The sequence below is a fragment of the Phocoena sinus genome, chromosome 3 (assembly GCF_008692025.1).
Source record: "Phocoena sinus isolate mPhoSin1 chromosome 3, mPhoSin1.pri, whole genome shotgun sequence".
Taxonomy (NCBI): Eukaryota; Metazoa; Chordata; class Mammalia; order Artiodactyla; family Phocoenidae; genus Phocoena; species Phocoena sinus.
In genome coordinates, this window is record NC_045765.1 from 9,887,852 (window position 1) to 9,906,344 (window position 18,493).

The 18,493-nt window shown below is 53.6% G+C and overlaps 3 protein-coding genes and 1 long non-coding RNA gene across 8 annotated transcripts; 2 read left to right on the forward strand and 2 right to left on the reverse strand.

Moving 5' to 3' along the window:
• The first annotated feature begins 405 nt into the window (after nt 1-405).
• On the forward strand, nt 406-6,316 carry DHPS (deoxyhypusine synthase). Of its 3 annotated transcripts, XM_032627043.1 has the most exons (10): nt 2,751-2,866; nt 3,186-3,309; nt 3,438-3,602; nt 3,821-3,942; nt 4,026-4,122; nt 4,215-4,301; nt 4,736-4,841; nt 4,919-5,022; nt 5,885-6,010; nt 6,095-6,313. In XM_032627043.1, the coding sequence occupies exons 3-10, from the start codon at nt 3,600-3,602 to the stop codon at nt 6,188-6,190; spliced, it is 741 nt and encodes a 246-aa protein (XP_032482934.1). In that variant the 5' UTR covers nt 2,751-2,866; nt 3,186-3,309; nt 3,438-3,599; the 3' UTR covers nt 6,191-6,313. The 3 variants fall into 3 exon arrangements, with proteins under 3 accessions (XP_032482932.1, XP_032482934.1, XP_032482933.1); XM_032627041.1 differs by lacking the exon at nt 3,186-3,309 and having other exon boundaries at nt 406-2,866; nt 6,095-6,316; XM_032627042.1 differs by lacking the exons at nt 2,751-2,866; nt 3,186-3,309 and adding an exon at nt 2,946-3,047.
• WDR83 (WD repeat domain 83) lies at nt 6,202-10,289 on the reverse strand. The gene is made up of 9 exons (XM_032627045.1): nt 9,967-10,289; nt 9,763-9,883; nt 9,575-9,680; nt 9,257-9,305; nt 9,047-9,173; nt 7,994-8,061; nt 7,789-7,897; nt 7,596-7,710; nt 6,202-6,509 (listed from the first exon to the last, which is right to left on the reverse strand). Exons 1-9 carry the CDS (start codon nt 10,166-10,168, stop codon nt 6,360-6,362), a joined length of 1,047 nt encoding a protein of 348 aa, XP_032482936.1. The 5' UTR covers nt 10,169-10,289; the 3' UTR covers nt 6,202-6,359.
• On the forward strand, nt 7,574-18,030 carry WDR83OS (WD repeat domain 83 opposite strand). 2 transcript variants are annotated; one of them, XM_032627046.1, is made up of 6 exons: nt 7,574-7,716; nt 7,800-7,887; nt 8,031-10,510; nt 16,827-16,932; nt 17,436-17,533; nt 17,628-18,030. In XM_032627046.1, the coding sequence occupies exons 3-6, from the start codon at nt 10,461-10,463 to the stop codon at nt 17,692-17,694; spliced, it is 321 nt and encodes a 106-aa protein (XP_032482937.1). In that variant the 5' UTR covers nt 7,574-7,716; nt 7,800-7,887; nt 8,031-10,460; the 3' UTR covers nt 17,695-18,030. The 2 variants fall into 2 exon arrangements, with proteins under 2 accessions (XP_032482937.1, XP_032482938.1); XM_032627047.1 differs by having other exon boundaries at nt 7,800-7,881.
• On the reverse strand, nt 10,907-17,545 carry LOC116751311. 2 transcript variants are annotated; one of them, XR_004349229.1, is made up of 4 exons: nt 17,427-17,545; nt 16,228-16,298; nt 13,552-13,632; nt 10,907-13,051 (listed from the first exon to the last, which is right to left on the reverse strand). It is a non-coding gene; the product is annotated as an uncharacterized LOC116751311 (long non-coding RNA). The 2 variants fall into 2 exon arrangements; XR_004349228.1 differs by lacking the exon at nt 13,552-13,632.
• Nucleotides 18,031-18,493: the final 463 nt, after the last annotated feature.

An 18,493-nucleotide genomic window follows, 5' to 3' on the forward strand; every position in this document is an offset into this window, starting at 1 on the left:
AGGTGCAAAGTGTAACCTGGTTCAGGTGCAGCCCCGTCTCTCCTCTCTCTAACTGCACTCATGGCCCAGGGATCCACAGATGACTCAGTCCACTCACTCATGCTGATGGCTTCCCCTGCCTCATCCCAGCCCCTTCCCTGACCTCAGGCCCACCTGAGGACCCTCCTGCCTCCTCGGTCCATCACACCCATCTCTCGGTTGTCTCCCACTTAACTTGGCCAAAGCTGGACTCTGGATCATCTTCCCCCAAAACCTCCAGCCCCCAAATTCACCACCATCCATCCAACTTCTCTGGCTCAAATCTTTAACTCCTTCATTCCTTTCTTCCAGTATTCCCACATTTGATCCTTCCTCAAGAGCCATCAGATCAACCTTCTTTTGTTTTAATTAATTTTTTTTAATCGGCTGTAGTTGATTTACAATGTTGTGTTAGTTTCTGCTGTACAGCAAAGTGAGTCAGTTATACATACACATATATCCACTCTTTTTAAGATTCTATTCCCATATAGGTCATTACAGAGTACTGAATAGGGTTCCCTGTGCTATTCACAGATCAACTTCCAAGTTGTCAAACTGGTCACTTCTCTCCACCCTGTTGGTAGCATCTGGGTCCTGGTGCCCCCAGCTCAGTGTGCCTGGACCAGCGCAGTTGCCTGGTCTCCCCTGCCCTGCACAGCCCCGACCCCGTTCTCCTCAAGTCAGCCAGTGGGATCCGTTAAATAAATCACACTACAACACGGATGCACCTTGAGGACATTATGCTAAGTGAAATAAGCTAGTCACAAAATGACAGACAATGTATGATTCCACTTATGTGAGGTCCCTAAAGTAGCCAAATCCATAGCGACAGAAAGCAGAATGGGGGTTGCTGGGGGCTGAGGAGAGAGAGGGAATGGGGAGTTAGTGTTTGATGGGTAAGTTCTGAAGATGAATGGTGGTGACGGTTGAACAACAATGTGAATGTACTTAATGCTTCTGAACAATGCACTTAAAAATGGTTACAATGGTGAACTTTATGTGTATTTTACCACAATTTTAAAAATTGGAGAAAAATAGGGCTTCCCTGGTGGCGCAGTGGTTAAGAATCCGCCTGCCAATGCAGGGGACACAGGTTTGATCCCTGGTCCAGGGATCTGGCTCCATGTGCTGCGGAGTGACTAAGCCCAGGCGCCCCAACTACCGAGCCTGCGCTCTAGACCCCGCGAGCCACAGCTACTTAAGGCCACAGGCCTAGAACCCGTGCTCCAAAACAAGAGAAGCCACCGCAGTGAGAAGCCCACGCACTGCAACGAAGAGTAGCCCCCGCTCGCCGCAACTAGAGAAAGCCTATGTGCAGCAACGAAGACCCAAAATAAATAAATAACAAAGAAAAGCACCTATTTTGTAGGTAGAATTGTAGGTAGAATTTGGCAGACGTGTGAAGGGATGGATGTGGGGTGTGAAAAAGGGGAAACATCAGGCTCAACTCCCCAGTTTTCAGCCTGCTAGATGAGTGGAAGGTAGGGCTGTTTGCAGAGATGTGGCAGACTGCAGGAAGATCAAGGTTAGGTGGCGAGGGAACTGAGGCCAGGAGTTTGAGATCCAAGTGGGGGCTGTCAAGGAGGATGTTCTGTTCCTCTAATTAAATAGGCTCCTTTTTAACCTCAGGGCCTTTGCACTGGCTGTTCTCTCTCCCAGTGGGAATGGCCCCCCCCCCACCCAGATCTTCACATATGGGGCCTCTTCTGACCTTGGCTGAAATATCACCTCCTTGGCATCCTTCCCCAACCACCTCTCCCTCCAAATAAAACCACCAACTCTTCCACCCACCCCCAACCCCATGGACTCTCACATCAGCCCGTTTAATTCTACATAGCACTTACCACTGTTGTTACCCTTCTAGCTCCCCAAACTGTGGGCTCCAGAAGGGCAGGGTCTGCATTTTGTTCACTGATAAATCTGCAGCACCCAGCACAAAGCCCAGTGTATAGTGTAGACTCCATAAACTGCAGAGTGAGAGTGATTAAAGGGGTCCCTCTGGACCAGACCCTATGCATGGTCTGGAGGACCCATGAGATACAGACACCACCTCCAGGATCTCAGTCTTGCTGGAGGGAAATAGATGTCAGCCCTGGATCTCAGAGGAGGTCTTTTACCCAGAAAAAGGTCAGGGAAGGCTTCCCAGAGGAGGTGACAGCTGCAGCTGCCAGGGGAAGGAAGACCAGAAGGTTATGCAGCACGTGGAGGCTCTGGAGACTTGCAAGACACGAACAGGGATCACTATCCCATTTGACGAGAGACGCTCAGCGGCAGAAACTATCTGATACTTCCTGGTGATTCGAATTCTGTCCAAGGGCGACGTCTAAGAAGCCATCCTCTCTCTCTGAGAGGACAGAAACGAATGGGCAAGCGCCACGCAACGCGGTAGGTCTCCAGCGGGCTCCTCATTCATTTGAGACTGAGAACACGAGAAACAGGAAATAATGGCTCCTTGAGGCTTCCGTAATACGGAATGCACAAGCAAAGACGGCTGCACCCTGGACTCCCGGCGTTGGCGGTTCACGTGACATACACAACTTCCGGCCCTCCGCAGGTTGTGCGTGCTGAGGCTTAGAGGTGTTCGAGGCCGCCGGAGGCCTGGCCTGGGGCGGCTCTGATTTGACAGTGCGGCCGCAGGAGCATGGAGGGTCCCCTGGAGAGGGAGGCGCCCGCGGCGGCGCTGGCCGCCGTGTTAAAGCACAGCTCGGCACTGCCGTCCGAGAGCGCCCAGGTCCGGGGCTACGACTTCGACCGTGGCGTGAACTACCGCGCGCTGCTGGAGGCCTTCGGCACCACTGGTTTCCAGGCCACCAACTTCGGGCGCGCGGTACAGCAAGTCAACGCCATGGTGAGGCCTGGGTGGGACTTCCTGGGTTGAGGGGGCGTGGCCTCCAGTAGCATTGTGGGGTACTTGGGGGCGGGACTTCCTTGGGAGGAGGTGTGTTTTTCGTCCGATAGTTGGAGAGAGACGGGCACCCCCTCCCGGGCGCGAGTTTTTGTGCCGGGGAGTGGGTCGGGACTGATTCTAGGTAGGGGGCGCGTTATAGGCAACGTGTGCAGGTATTCTGGAATGGGCGGAGTCTGAGGCCAGACCGCGCAGTTGAGGGAGGGATTGAAGGAGGAGCCTAAGGCAGGGCGGGACCTGAGGTTGGATTTGCTTTTCCCAGTGGGGAGAGGGTTCGGGACTGCAAAAGTGATTCCTGAAAAGAGGCAAAGCCTGAGTGTGTCACCTGAGACTTGGGCTGTGGAAAGGGCGGAGCCTGCACAGGGGCGTTCATTCCCTGGTTCCAGGTAGAAGTGGTCCCATATCCCTCAGTGGGCAGGGCCTGGGCGCGGAGTCTGTCTCTGAAACCCACCTGGGGTCCTTGGGCTGGAGTTTGGGGCCAGAGGTTAACTCGACGCTGCCCTTATACACCTAGATAGAGAAGAAACTAGAGCCGCTGGCTCAGGATGAAGACCAACATGCAGACCTGACCCAGAGCTGCCGCCCACTCACCGGCTGCACCATTTTTCTGGGCTACACATCCAACCTCATCAGTTCGGGCATCCGTGAGACCATCCGTTACCTCGTGCAGCACAACATGGTGGGGACCTGGTGGGGTTGTGGCCTTGGCCTCTCTGGGTCTTAATGGGCAATAAGATTACTGGTCATTGAAATGAGATAGGGAACAATGGGTCAGTTTTGTTTTGCAGCAGAGCTCCCCACAAGGGTCACTGGATGAGAGTTGGGAGTTAGGAGTCCTGCCTGGTACGAAAGCAGGGCCTCCCTTCCTTGGCCAACCTCACTGCCTTGTGACTGCAGGTGGACGTCTTGGTGACCACGGCTGGGGGTGTGGAGGAGGATCTCATCAAGTGTCTGGCGCCCACATACCTGGGCGAGTTCAGCCTCAGGGGGAAGGAGCTACGTGAGAACGGGATCAACAGGTGGGGGGGCCTTGAGTGGTGCTGGGTAGGGGAGCCAGGCTGAGGGTCCTGGGCCCTGATGCCCACATGCCTCCTGTCCCCAGGATCGGAAACCTGCTGGTGCCCAATGACAATTACTGCAAGTTTGAGGACTGGCTGATGCCCATTTTGGACCAGATGGTGCTGGAGCAGAACACGGAGGTGAGGCTGGAGGAACCTGGGGGGGGGGGGGGCGGGTGGCACGGTGGGTGTCAGGGGAGGTGCCGCTGGCTGAAGCTGATGTCTCCTCCTAGGGTGTGAAGTGGACGCCTTCCAAGATGATCGCCCGGCTTGGCAAGGAGATAAACAACCCAGAGTCAGTGTACTACTGGGCCCAGAAGGTGAGGGGCTGGGTGGGGGCAAAGTTGCCAGGCTTTGGCATGTGTTGTTTCATCTTTACAGCCACCTGGGGAGTTGGTACTATTCTTATTCCCACTCCTAGGTGAGGAACCTCAGAAACAGAGAGGTTAGGCAATTTGCCTGAGGTCCCACAGCTGTTGAGTGTGGTCCTTGTATTCTGGCTCTACTCCTAGACTACTGGGAAGCAGTTGGGGGCCGTGCTTAGCAGCCCCCATGGGGCCTGGCGTAGGGTCCCATGCTCCTCAGAGACTATGGGGCCCAGCAATCAGAAAAACAAGAGCTACCATTCTTTATGTGCCAGGCACAAGTGAAGTTAAGCTCCCTGCCCAGAATCAGGCAAAGAGGAGGGAGTGCTCCCAGACTGCCCCTGCAGGGCTCTGAGCTCTAACCGCTCTCCTGTCTTGCTCTTTCCCAGAACCACATCCCTGTGTTGAGCCCGGCACTCACAGATGGCTCGCTGGGTGACATGATCTTCTTCCATTCCTATAAGAACCCAGGCCTGGTCCTGGACATCGTTGAAGGTAAGGTGCTGGGGCTCCAGAGGAGCGGGGGAGGAGGGCTGCCTGGGCCCACGGCCTGACACAGCCCTCTTTCCCAGACCTCAGGCTCATCAACACACAGGCCATCTTCGCCAGGCGCACTGGGATGATCATCCTGGGCGGTGGCATGGTCAAGCACCACATTGCCAACGCCAACCTCATGGTGAGCAGGGATGGAGTGTGTGTGCTCCCTAGTAGGAGGTGGCACTCAGGCCTGTCATGCAGACAGGCCTGTGTACTAGGCCTATGCCATGTGCTGGGTAGACAGCTGTGGACTAGACAGGCCAAAATCCCTGCCCTCCTGGCACTGATGTTCTAGTGGGGGGAGACAGCAAACAGGTGACATGTGTATCAGGTGGTAGTAACTGCTATGGAGAAAAATAAGGGAGGATGACGAGATGGCAAGTGAAAGGGGTGCTGTTCATAAAAGGGAAAGCTTCCTGGGAAATGTGACCTGCCAGCAGAGGTTTTTCAGGGGATGGTCCCATGAGCCATGTGGTTGTCTTGGAGGGTGGGGGCGAGATAGAATTCCCAGCAGAGGAACCAGTCAGTGCAAAGGTTCTGAGGCGCCTGATGTAGGTCAGGGAACAGCTAGGAGGCTGGCGAAGGCGAGAGTGGCAGGAGGAGGTGAGGCAGGAGGTGACAGGCAGAAAGTGCAGGGCCTTGAGAGCCACTCAGGTGCTCTCAGGCGCTCTCTGGCTGCTCTGGGGGGAACAAATGAGGGGCCCAGGGTGGGGGCCATAGAGAGGGGAGAGGTAAGTTGGATTTGGAGGTCTTCTATAGAGCTGGTGGCAGATGTGGGAGACCTCTTGCTACCAAGCAGGCGAGTCTGGAGCAACGCTGCCCACTGTCTGCCCAGCATCCCGTGACCCCTCACTCTGCCCAGATGTTGACGTGGGGCCCTTCCCTTGGAATGAGGGGCCGCCAAGGGCTTCCTTCATCTGGAACACGTCCCTCAGCCTCTAGCTACAGTGCCCTGCCTTGGAGTCTGTGTGGCTGACATCCCACTCTGCCCCTCCCTACAGCGGAATGGGGCTGACTACGCTGTCTACATCAACACAGCCCAGGAATTTGATGGCTCTGACTCAGGCGCTCGGCCAGATGAAGCTGTCTCTTGGGGCAAGATCCGGGTGGACGCACAGCCTGTCAAGGTGAGGGCCGGCCAGCCAGCTGGGGCAGAGGGTCTCTCGGGGTACGGCCTTGGGTCCCATGGCTCACCTGAGTCCCCTCCACAGGTCTATGCTGATGCCTCCCTGGTCTTTCCGCTGCTCGTGGCTGAAACCTTTGCCCAGAAGGTAGATGCCTTCACGCCCGAGAAGAATGAGGACTGAACACTGGACGGTGCAGCCCCAGGGAGGCCTCACCACCTCCTCTATTTATTAGTTTGCAGACCCAGCTCCTCCCAACTCCTTGATCAGCAGCGTGTCTAGAATACATGGTCTCAGTGGTCCTTCTCAGGCTGTCTCTCTCTCTCTGTCCTTGGTCGTGGGTTCCCTGGCTTCAGCCTGTGCCATCCTCAGCCTTGTAGGTCTCCTCCCGCCAGCATTGGATGCTGCCCCCCATGGTGGTCAGCAGGCAGGGCTCCGTGGGGTGGTAGGCCAGCGACTGTACCACACTGGGACCTACAGGCAGGGCCAGCGCCAGGGCACCCTGTGGAGTGAGGGAGTTGGGAGTGTCACCAGTGTGTCTCCCTCCCCTCAGCTGCTTCTCCCCCGCTCTCAGCCACATGCGTCTAAGTGCTTCCGAGACACTGTAAATTTAACCAGCCACAAACTGAGCCCCTCAGTCACTCCGTCCTTCTGGGTGCTCAGGTCAAACATCTGGAATCTTTCTCTTACATCTCACATCCCTTTGTCGGTAAATCCTCTTGGTTCTACCTTTAGACCATGCCCAGAGATGCTGATTCTCTCCACCTTCACAGCCACCACCCTCCTCCGCGGCCGGTCACATGTGGGTCCCAGCTTCCCTCCCCCTCTGCCGCCATCTGGGCTTCACCCGCCCACCTGATAGCCTCAATGCCCGCTCCCTTCATCACCCTGCAGACACAGCTTAACAAACACAGTTCTTCAAGGAGGCCACCATTCCTCTTTCCACCTGGAAAGTGTCCCTTCATGTGCCCTCCCCTTCAGGGTGACTTCCGGTCTACAGGAACCTCGAGAAGTAGGCAGAACGTTGGCACCTTCTTAGTTCCCAGAGGGAGAGCTGGCCCCTGGACTCTCCAGGGCCCCCTGGTTCCCTCCATCCTCTTAGGAGGCTTACTTCTCTGGCCAAGCCCCAGCTCTGACCCCACTACGCCTGGCTGGTCAGTTCGCATCCTGACACCCCCAACAGGCTGAGACACATCAGGACAGGGCCGACAGGGCCCACAGGGCTTGGGGGCTGGATACCACAGGGATGCTCAGGGGTAGCTCAGATTTCCTGAACAACTACAGCCCTGTCTCCCCTGAGGTCAGATGCCACTATCTGCTCCTCCTACCCCAGGGTCAGTCCCAGTGGCCCTGCCTGACCTGGATTCTGCTGCCGCCAGTGCCATCCAAAGTGCTTCTATCTCCTGACCAGTGCGTGTGTGCCACAACCCCGAGCCTTAGCACATGCTGTGCCCTTTGCCAGGAATGTTCTCACCTCATCCCCTCACTCACTCCTCCTTCCAGCCCCCAGTTCCAACAGCACTCCCTTATAAAGGCCTGGGAGTGACTCAAGTAAGGACCGGGCAGGCCCCCCCACGCAGAGGCTCACCTCCACCAGGTCCCAGAAGAACACCTTCCCGTCCTCGGAGCAGCTGACCACGTGCGTGTCGCGCTCGCTCAGGCAGCAGTCCAGCTTGTACTCCTGGTTCTTATGGCCCGTGTACCTGGGTGTGAGTGGCATCAGTGGGGGTTTGGGGCCTTACTGGGAGTGGGGGAGGGGCCCCATAGCCCTGAGGACTCACTCGCCCAGCAGCTCCCCTGTGTCCTTGTCTAGAAGCCGCAACGTGGAGTCCAGGCTGGACACCAGGGTGCACTGCCCGTCCCGGCTGAAGCAGGTGCAGGTGATGGGGCCTGGGGTAAGGGGAGGGGTGGGAAAGCAGGTCAGGCTGGGGTCTCCCGTGCTGCCCCCACCTTCCCTGCCTGCCTTACAGCCCCAGCCACACTCACTGCCCACGTAGTCTGAGAAGAGTTGCCCCATCCTCAGGTCATAGCGCCTTACCCGGCCATCTACGGAGCTGCAAGAGAGGATGGATCCAGCTGAAGCATCACAGGGGCCAGTAGGTCCAGGGCTCCAGCTTTGGTGTTCCTGTACCCTCTCACCTGGCCAGGGCCCTGAGAGCAAGGCTGGGTGCCTGCCCTTCCTGGGCACCCTTCACTGTCATGTCATGGACATGTCAGTCCTGGCCACAGAAAACATGCATTGAAGTGAATTCACGAGTGGAATTCTGAGGCACTGGCTTTGAGACTCAGCCCCAGGGGCCAATCAGGTCCCACTGCATCTGTTTCTGATTTATACTGAGCTCCTTCTCTGGGCTACACCCTGTGTGGGAGCTTGGGACACAGCTGCTACCAAGCCAGGAGCACTAGCTGCCAACGTGGAGCCTTGCTGACTGAGGGTAATCAGGTCCCCAAGGAGGTGATGTTTGACTTGGTACTTGAAGATGAGAAGGAGCCAGCCATGTGCAGTCCAAGGGGGGATGTGTGGGAACTGGGTAGGCCACCAGGCCATGCAGCCCAAATGCCCCCAGTGGTGGTATCGGCACTCCCTCAGGTTGTGGCAACATTTGGGCAGCCCTGCATGGGAATGTATATTTTTTTAATTGTCTCCTGCAGGTAGAACATCAACTCTAGGTAAGCTGGGTTCTTCCTTGTTTTCCTATCTTTTAACTCCTGTATGCTCATTGACTGAAAACGTGACCTGCAGGTGGTGCTCAAACACACTCGGAATAAGTAGTAGAAGGGTAGCCCAGGCAGAGGAAGAGCAATTGCAAAAGTCGGTCCTGGGGTGGGAGCATGTGTGGCATATTTAACAGAAATGAGCCTGGGAATGAATAAAAACTGAGAGCACAACAGAGACCAGACCATGCAAGGCCTTGTGAGTGCAGTGAGGAGAGTAGATTTTTTTTTTTTTTTTTTTGAGAGTAGATTTTAATCTAAGTACAGAGACAGCTATGATCCCCAGTGGCACCTGGGGAGGGGCAAGGTCCTGGTCCCACTCACCCTGCGAGGACCTCATGGTCTGACACCTTCACGCTGGATATGCCATCCTTGGCTTCGTCCAGCGTCTGTATGGGCTCAGGTCTCCGTGAGCGGCAGTCCCAGCAGCGGATGGTGGAATCGATAGAGCCTGTGAGGTCAGCATGAAAGTGGATCAGGTTTGGGGGGGCCGGGGCAGCCCCCTGCGCCCACCTGCCTAGGCCCCGGACTCACCAGACAGGATAACTGTGGCCTCTTCATTAAACTGCACTGTGTTCACCTTCTGTAAAACAGGAACAGCAGCTTAGAGAAGGCTGGACTTTGGAGGATGGGGATAAAAGCAGGGCTCCCAGTGCAAGTTAAAGCAAGGGAAAAGGCTAGGGGTAGGGAAGGTGAAAGTTTTTGGAGGATCTGCAAGGACAGGGCTTGGTGAAGGCGGGGCCGTGGGGAAGGATCCTTGCGCTGTAATGGTGTGGGGAGGGGTGGGTGCCTGTCACCACCTACACGCAGTTCCGGTCCGTTCTAACGAGGCCTTTTCTTGCTTGCACTCACCCCGGCGTGGCCCCGGAATTTACGCACGACCTGCCCCGATGCCACATCCCACAGCACCACTGCCTTGTCCCCGCCGCCGGAGCAGAGACTGCTGTTGTCAAAGGAGCTAGAGAGCAAAGCAGGGAAGATCAGCGTCTACCTCTGATCCCGGCCTCAGCGCCTCGATCCCGCTCTGGCCCCCGGCTCACCCTGCCGCGTCCAGCACCTCGTAGCCGTGGCCGCTGTACGTCCGCAGTAGCGTCCCTCGCAGCGGGCTCCACAGCTTCAGGGTCTTGTCGCTGCCGCAAGTCAGACAGTAATTGCCATCCACTGGGGAACACCACGAGGGGGTTACTGGGCCGCCGACTTCAGGAGGCGGAGGTAGGACCCGGAATGACGATAAGGGCGCTCACCATTAAATCGCACGGCTCGCACCGCCCTCTGCCCGCAGTCCAACGTCTTCAACAGCTTCCGAGGCAGCTCCGGGCCCCGCGGTTTTGGCTGCGGGAAAGCCATTGCTCCGCCCTCCCTTCCTCGCCACCCTACAGTAGCCTGCACCGGGGCTTTCTGCCCTGGGAACCCACGCTTTGGTGTAACCTTATTATTGTCCTCCATAGTCTACTTCCTATTTCTCACTTCCGGGTTCAACGTTTAGGCTTTTTGGAGAAAGCGCTGGAAACACTGAAGCTTGTTTCCAGCGTCTCGGTTTCTTTCCCCACGTTCTGTTTTCTTGGAACATTTTTGGCTTCTTCGAATTCTCTGTCCCCTGGATGGGGGGAGTTCCAGCTTCCGCCGGCAGGAACGGAAGCGCGAGGGCAGAGGGTGTTACTCTAAAAGCCATCCTCCGTTTCCCTGCTGGAAGCCGCCGGAAGCTGAGACTCCCGCAGCGGAAGAGGCGCGACTCGCTATGTCCGCGAACAATATGTCGGACCCACGGAGGCCCAACAAAGTGCTGAGGTGAGGATCCTAGTTGTCATGGTGTTAAAAAGCAAAAAAAACAAAATTCATCTGTAGAATTTAAAGATATGATTGGATTTATCAAATGATTCATGAATTGGGCAGCATCCCATCTAGCAAGTAGAGGGGAGCGCCAAAGGGCTACAGAAAGGGAAAGGTTTTTTAAAGGCAAGGCGAGGAAGTCATAATCAGAAAAAAAGGGTGATTTCAGATTAGGTCATTTCCCTTTTGGGGGAAAAAGGGTCTTATTAGGTGGGGTTACCTCGTCTTCCTTTTGGAGAATGGAAAGGGGAGAGGACCCATGTGACCGAATACCTCATTGGTGCTGACCAGAAAATTCCTGACTGACCGGTTAAGACTACATTTCTGGAGGAGGTTGAAGCTTCGGTTAGGTTAGGTATTGAGCCCTGCTTTGGTTGCTTGACCTAGCATAAGGGACTCCATTTTTGGCCTGTGGTTTTCTCTTTAACAATGCCCCCTCCTTCCACCCTCCCCACCTTAATCAGACTCTCAGCTTAACTGAGAGATGTGAGCAAAACTTAAGGCATGAGGGCCACTCTCAGCTACTGCTCTGAGGTTCTTGCAATTTTTCTTGTTCCTTTGTGTGCTAACCAGAAGTTATGATATTTTTGCTTAACCCCTGTGATAGTCACAGGTCCTGACTGGGTTCAGGTTCACAGTTTTTAAGTTGGTCATTTTTTGGTTACTTTTCTGATGTTCGAGTCTTAAGGAGATCTTTTGCTTGGTGGTTAGTGGCAGTGAGTATGCATTTAAAGCTTTTGAGAGATTAAGTGCACCAGGGAGATTATTATAATAAACAGGATAATTCACAATGTTTGGAGTGCACTTCGGAGCCATGGTCCCCAGGATCCAAACCAGGCAAAATCAAATACGTCAAAGAAAGTTCCCATTGGGAATTCCCTTGGGGTCCAGTGGTTAGGACTCCACGCTTCCAATGCAGTGGGCACGGGTTCGATCCCTCCTAAAAAAAGAAAGTTCCCGTTGAAGGAGTCACCTTCTTAAGCCAACTGGCTTGCTCAGTGATTTTATATAATAGAGTTTCAGCTAATCCAGAAGGGTTAATCCAGGTGCAGCAGGTGATATTGACCACAGCATAGACACTCCTTGCTCAGCTAAAAGATAATCAAGGGCTATTCTATTATAAAGAACAACTTTGGCCAGAGAATCTAAGGATCTTTCTTGGGCTGATGGCCCTGCCGAAGGAAATGAATCCTGAGTCATGAAATCCTCATCGTTATTTTTAAAAAGATATTTATTTATTTACTTATTTGGCTGTGGTGGGTCTTAGTTGCGGCATGTGGGATCTTCCTTGTAGCATGTAGCATGTGGGATCTAGTTCCCAGTTCCCTGACCAGGGATCGAACCTGGGCCTCCTGCCTTGGCAGCGTGGAGTCTTAGCGACTGGACCACCAGGGAAGTCCCGCTCATCGTTATTTTTAACTTGATGATGTAAATCCAGGGGATTTGACTAATGAGGTGTCTTAGTTCCCCTGTGGAATAGTTAGGGGCCCAGTTACATAACCTAAGAGGTATTGCCCCCTGTGCACTGGCTATCAGAGGCCCAAAGAGAATGATAACCACGATGGACAAAGACAGATCCTGTGGGGACACAAACCATTCCCGTTAAGGAGGTACTGTTAATGGATTCAGTCACAGGAATTACTGCGTTTACCCATTCCAACCAGGTGTCAGTTAGGTTTTCAGCACGTATGGGAAGAGAATCTCCCATCCTGAAATAAAGTGTTGTTCTAAATGCCTTGCAAAGATGGTTGCTGCTGGTGAGATCTCTTAGTGATTGGGGGCAAATCTGATCTAGATTATCATGGGAACATGGGGGTGCAAATGCACTAAGATTTACTAGGTAATTGTGTCTAACTGAGTAAGTTATGATGGGAGAAAGGAAACAACAAGGCATAGGTTGTTCTGGCTGTACAAGTTGAACCACATAAGAAATTTTTAGGGGGTTCGATTGCAGTTTTCTGTGACTTTGAGAATAGAAGAGAAATTGGTCACAGGAAGGACCAGGGGGTCTCTGGCATCATGGATAGATTGGAATCTTTGTTGACAAATCCAGCAGTCTGAAAGCTTACCTCCCTTAGCAATGGCCTGGGAGAGAAGGATGAAAACATCTTTCCAGGTCAATACCAGAGTAAAGAAAAGAAAAAGGAGGAAGGGTTTCACGTTTAGTTCAAGTATGGTCTATAGCTGGCGTCTGGGACAGAAGCAGTCCACCTTGATGTCAGCTGCTTCTCTTCCTTATCAGTTACATTCAGAGGTCTCCAACGTCTGTACAGGACTAGATGTCTGGTGGAGCCTTCCTTAGCTGTGAGATGTGTACCCAAGGCTCAATGCCTTCTAGTTTTGCAGCAGTGTCAGTGGTTAGGAGCACTTGGTGTGGTCTCTTCCAATGGGCTTGAGGGCTGTCTTCCTCTGATGACGTTTCCATAATACCCAGTCACCAGGCTCCAGACTGTGACCAACAGAATCCTTCGAACTGCGATCTTGGAAGGCTTCTTTAACCTGTCGATGATAGGCATAAGACATGAAAGACTTATAGTAGGTGGTCATACTAACATGATATAATAAGGACTCAGCAGAAAGGTGTATACCAATGGACACTGGTCTCCTGGTGACTATTCCATGTGCAGTGAGTCTATGTTTTCCACAGGGGGTACTGGGAACAGTTGGCATGGCCAGAGGCAATACCTTAGGCCAAGGGAGTCCACTAGTTTTAGCAAGTTTAGAGATTTTTGAGGATCCCATTAGTTCTCTCTACCTTGCCTGATGATTGAGGGTGATAGGGAAAGTGATAATTCCAAGAAGTTTGCACGGTTTTCATTAAGCCTTGTCTGGTTTGCCCAGTGAAGTCCGTGCCTCAATCACTGGAGATTGTGGAAGGTATACCTCACCTGGTAAACACATTTTCTAACAGCTTCTTTGCCATTGTGAGGGCATCAGCCTTGTGGCAAGGGAAGGCTTCAACCCATCCTGAAAATATACATACAATAACAAGAACTTACTGATAACCCATACTAGGTGGCAGTTGAATGAAATCCAGCTGTAGGTGCTCAGAGGGTCCAGAGGGAGGAGGTCTGAGGCCTCTGGGAACAAAAATAATTCTTCCAGGGTTAGGGACCTGACAGGTCAAACATTGGTGGTAAACTGTTTTTGTAATTTTGTGTCTCCCCACCAATGTCTATTCATCATTTGAGTCATCTTAAATGCACTGTGGGGCTTCCCTGGTGGCTCAGTGGTGGAGAGTCCGCCTGCCGATGCAGGGGACACGGGTTCGTGCCCCGGTCCGCGGAGATCCCACATGTCGCGGAGCGGCTGGGCCCGTGAGCCATGGCTGCTGAGCCTGCGCGTCCGGAGCCTGTGGTCCGCAGCGGGAGAGGCCACAACAGTGAGAGGCCTGCGTATCGCAAAAAAACCCCCAAAAAACAACAACAAAAAACTGCACTGTGATGGGTGAAGGGATGCAAAAACTGAAAAATGGGGTTTGCCGTGGAGCTGGGAAGTGGTCATCCTGGGTTTTCCATAGCCCCAATTGTTCATTTAATTTACAACCATTGTTTGTGCACCTTAATTTCTCTGTTCAGGGAATTCCCCGGCAGACCAGTGGTTGGGACTCTGTGCTTTCATTGCCGAGGGCCAGGATTCAATCCCTGGCGGGGGAACTGAGATCTCACAAGCCGCCCATGGTGTTGCCAGAAAAGAAAAAAAAAAAGTCTCTGTTCAGGAGCAGACTGGTGCCATGTTACAAGGACATCAGGATGGCCAGTCAGGCAATGAGGGGTCATTTTTTGCTGAAGCAGAATGGTCTTCATCCATATGTGCCTTATTTATTTACTGGCTGCTCCGTGCAGCTTGCGAGATGTTAGTTCCCCTACCAGGGACTGAACCTGGGCCACCACAGTGAAAGCACCCAGTCTTAACCATTGGACCACCAGGGAATTCCCAGTGCCATAATATTTATAGACTCTGTTGCTGCTGTCTGCATGAAAGTCAGCTAGGGCATTCCTGGAACTCAGGTTCAGTCCTTTTGGTCTGAACCTCAATTTTTTTTTTTTTTCCTTTGCGGTATGCGGGCCTCTCACTGCCGCGGCCTCTCCCGTAGCGGAGCGCAGCCTCCGGACGCACAGGCTCAGCAGCCATGGCTCACGGTCCCAGCCACTCCGCTGCATGCGGGATCTTCCCGGACCGGGGCACGAACCCGTGTCCCCTGCATCGGCAGGCGGACTCTCAACCATTGCACCACCAGGGAAGCCCACTTTTTTTTAAAAAAATAAATTTATTTGTTTTTTGGCTGTGTTGGATCTTCGTTGCTGCGTGCGTGCTTTCTCTAATTGTGGACAGGGGGCTGCGCTTCATTGCAGTGTGTGGGCTTCTCATTGCAGTGGCTTCTCCTGTTGTGGAGCATGGGCTCTAGGCCCCCGGGCTTCAGTAGTTGCAGTGCGTGGGCTCAGTAGTTGTGGCTCGCGGGCTCTAGAGCTCAGGCTCACTAGTTGTGGTGCACAGGCTTAGTTGCTCTGCGGCATGTGGGATCTTCCCGGACCAGGGCTCAAACCTGTGTCCCCTGCATTGGCAGGCGGATTCTTAACCATTGTGCCACCAGGGAAGTCCCTCAAGAGCACTTCTGAAATAAACAATCTTTTTTTTTTTTTTTTTTTTTTTTAAATTTTATTTATTTATTTTTGGCTGTGTTGGGTCTTCGTTTCTGTGCGTGGGCTTTCTCTAGTTGTGGCGAGCAGGGGCCACTCTTCATCGCGGTGCACAGGCCTCTCACTGTCGCGGCCTCTCTTGTTGCAGAGCACAAGCTCCAGACACGCAGGCTCAGTAGCTGTGCCTCACGGGCCCAGCCGCTCCGCGGCATGTGGGATCTTCCCGGACCAGGGCTCGAACCCGTGTCCCCTGCATTGGCAGGCAGATTCTCAACCACTGCGCCACCAGGGAAGCCCCTGAAATAAACAATCTTGTCTCACTGACACATTCCCCACAGTGGCCACTGTAATTCTAGGTTGTTTTTAGTAATATTTTGCCATTTTTGTAGATATTTACAGCCTTTGGGATTATAGTTCTTAGACATAAAAAAGGCAGGTGTGCTGATGGGTGGCATGCTTGATTCATTAAAGGTGAAAGCTCCCATCTCCCTTAGCCTCTTAGCTGGCTTTATCTACACAAAGCAAGACAGACAAACATGAATACCTTAACATTCCACCTGTAACCAGTTACTGCGGCCTGGCCAAGAAAAAGGCCCTGTGTGCACCACCACCAACTGCCTACACAGAACCTGGGGCTGGGGGAAAGGATTGAACCAGCAGACCCCAAATGGGGATTGTGGGCTGATTCCAAACGAATGGGGAACCACAGCTGCCACCAGCAGTGCCCACCGTGGAATCTGGGAAAGGATCCCAAATAAATGGGGAACAGCAGACCATACCGCCAGCAGTTCCTAACATGGAATCTGGGAACAGAACCAAGGCTGGGGGTTTCCAACCAAATGAGGAACTGTGGTCCGAACTACCAGCAGCTCCCAACGTGGAACTAGTGATTCCAGACAAATGGGGAACTGGCTGGAAAGCCAATTAGATTGGGAGTGACACAAAGAGAGCAGAGGTCAGAAATGAGAGGAACTTATCCATGGCCCCCAGAAATGGCAAGAAAGACAGTGGACTCAAAAAGGGGTTCATGGGTACCATGCTTATGTTTCTCGTTGTCCCCGAATGCTGTCAGAGGTTCACTTTGGATCCTGTCGCTGCCACCAGATCTGTTGAAAAAACAAAATTCAACTGAGTAAATTTTAAAGATCTAATTGACCTTATTGAAGGCGTCATGGATCAGGCAACATCTCATCTAGCAAGTAGAGGGGAGCTCTAAAGGCTACAGAAAGGGAAAGGTTTTTAAAGACAGGACAAGGAAGTCATAAACAGAAAAAAGGATTATTTCAGATTAAGTCACCTCCTTTTGGGGAAAAAAGGGTCTTATTAGGTGGGTTACCTCTTCCTTTGGCGGATGGAGAGGGGAGAGGGGCCCATGTGACAGACTACCTCATTGGTACTGACCAGAAAATTCCTGACTGACTGGTTAAGACTACATTTCTGGGGGAGGCTGAAGCTCCAATTAGGTGAGGTACTAAGCCCCAGTTTAGTGGCATGGCCTAGCATAAGTGACTCCATTTTGGGCCTGTGGTTTTATTTTTAACAATGGGAATGGGCCTCGCGTTGTGGGTTGGAGGCCCAGGGGAGCACCTGCCCATCCTGGGGGCAGAGCTTGAGCACCCCTGACCCTGCTGCAGGTACAAGCCCCCGCCGAGCGAGTGTAACCCAGCCTTGGACGACCCAACACCAGACTACATGAACCTGCTCGGCATGATCTTCAGCATGTGTGGCCTCATGCTCAAGGTGGGCAGGGCTGAGTTTCCTTCCCGTAGCTCTGCCTGACAGTGGGGAAGGCATGGATTCAGAATGAAGCAGGACCAGTGCCGAGGGGGCAGGGCTGTGGTGATGCTGGGTGAAGAAGGCTAGAGCTGTCGGGGAAGCCAGGTGTCCGGGTCAGGGTGGCACATAGGACGTCAGTCTGAGGGTGGGGCCAGGCTTTAATGCAACTTGGTGGGGACTGGTGGAGAAAATGTGGGGTCCGTAGCACGATGGGGGATGTCAAAGGCCAGGCTCCTTAGGCCTGAGGGGACATGGTGGGGTCAGAGATGCAGGACAGGGAGTAGGACCAGAACTCGGGTACCTGGAGTTAACTATGGGGGTCTGGAACTGAGAGACTCCTGGGGCTCAGGGTTTGAGCTGTATCAGGTGGAACTGGGGTTGGAACCGGTGCCTGGGAATGGCCCTTGTGGGGGCTCATTGGGGTGCCTCTCACCGACCTAGCCCACCCACCCACCTACCTCTTCCAGCTGAAGTGGTGCGCTTGGGTCGCTGTCTACTGCTCCTTCATCAGCTTTGCCAACTCCCGGAGCTCTGAGGACACTAAGCAGATGATGAGTAGCTTCATGTGAGGCTGGATCTGGAGAGGGAGGGACTCCTGGGTGAGGGGAAGGGGACCCCAAGCCTATCCATCCTGGACTGACACCTCTCTCCCATCTCAGGCTGTCCATCTCTGCCGTGGTGATGTCATATCTGCAGAACCCTCAGCCCATGACGCCCCCCTGGTGATGTCAGCCTAGAGGGGTCACATCCTGGACCCCTCTATCTACCTTACGCCCTAGACCTGGCCCGTGGCTGCTCAGCCTCCTGCCCTCAGCTGCAGTCCTGGGCTTCCCTGGGTGAGGTAGTCTTGGGGCCTGCAGCTGGATGGAGGGAACCTGGCCCTGTCCTTGGGATCCCACTTTGCTGGAGCAGAGAGGGGAATCTCCTGGGTCTACCCCTGCTGCCTTCCTTCCCCACCCTGCCTGCTGTTGGGGGAGATACTATCCGTGTTTCTAGGTGTATCCACTCATTTTCTTGTTGAAACCAGTTAATAAATTTTTGCATTCTGGTTGTTCTCTGAGACCTCTCTCTCCTTCTGTGCATTGTCGTAACAGGGGGAAGGGCTCCAGTTCCTCCACTCAAGTCAGGCTGGGGGTGGGGTCCCCAGTCTGGAGCCTTTTGGTTAGTTCACTTGCTTATTTCACAAGACTGGAGCCTTAAGTCAGCTGCCAGAGACTGAACAGTGATCCCTGCCCTCTGGCAACTCAGCAGACAGCCCTGCTGATCTAAGGAATCTGTGCTTTGGTTTTCTTATCAGAGGAATGGGGGTACTGTCAGCAAATCGGATGGACTGGTAGGGACTGGGGGAAGGCATGAAAGACTGAGTTCTCCCCCACCTGCCATGTTCTCACTCCTCATCAGAGGACACCAGTATCTCTCGAACAAGGTTGGATGCCTCCCCTCCCCAGCACCGTAACGGCGGTTACTTTACATCTCCATGCATGGGACAGAACAGAGCCCCCATTAACCTCTGTTCCTAGCCAAG

Excerpts from the sequence above, each read along its gene's own strand:
- DHPS (XM_032627041.1), top strand. The coding sequence starts at position 2,660 with ATGGAGGGTCCCCTGGAGAGGGAGGCGCCCGCGGCGGCGCTGGCCGCC. Across the intron at positions 4,302-4,735 it reads TGTACTACTGGGCCCAGAAG|AACCACATCCCTGTGTTGAG; the intron begins GTGAGGGGCTGG and ends GCTCTTTCCCAG. Across the intron at positions 5,023-5,884 it reads TTGCCAACGCCAACCTCATG|CGGAATGGGGCTGACTACGC; the intron begins GTGAGCAGGGAT and ends CCCTCCCTACAG.
- WDR83 (XM_032627045.1), bottom strand. The coding sequence starts at position 10,168 with ATGGAGGACAATAATAAGGTTACACCAAAGCGTGGGTTCCCAGGGCAG. Across the intron at positions 9,174-9,256 it reads GGCCACAGTTATCCTGTCTG|GCTCTATCGATTCCACCATC; the intron begins GTGAGTCCGGGG and ends CTGACCTCACAG. Across the intron at positions 7,711-7,788 it reads ACAGGGGAGCTGCTGGGCGA|GTACACGGGCCATAAGAACC; the intron begins GTGAGTCCTCAG and ends ACTCACACCCAG.
- WDR83OS (XM_032627046.1), top strand. The coding sequence starts at position 10,461 with ATGTCCGCGAACAATATGTCGGACCCACGGAGGCCCAACAAAGTGCTG. Across the intron at positions 16,933-17,435 it reads TGTGTGGCCTCATGCTCAAG|CTGAAGTGGTGCGCTTGGGT; the intron begins GTGGGCAGGGCT and ends TACCTCTTCCAG. Across the intron at positions 17,534-17,627 it reads CAGATGATGAGTAGCTTCAT|GCTGTCCATCTCTGCCGTGG; the intron begins GTGAGGCTGGAT and ends CTCCCATCTCAG.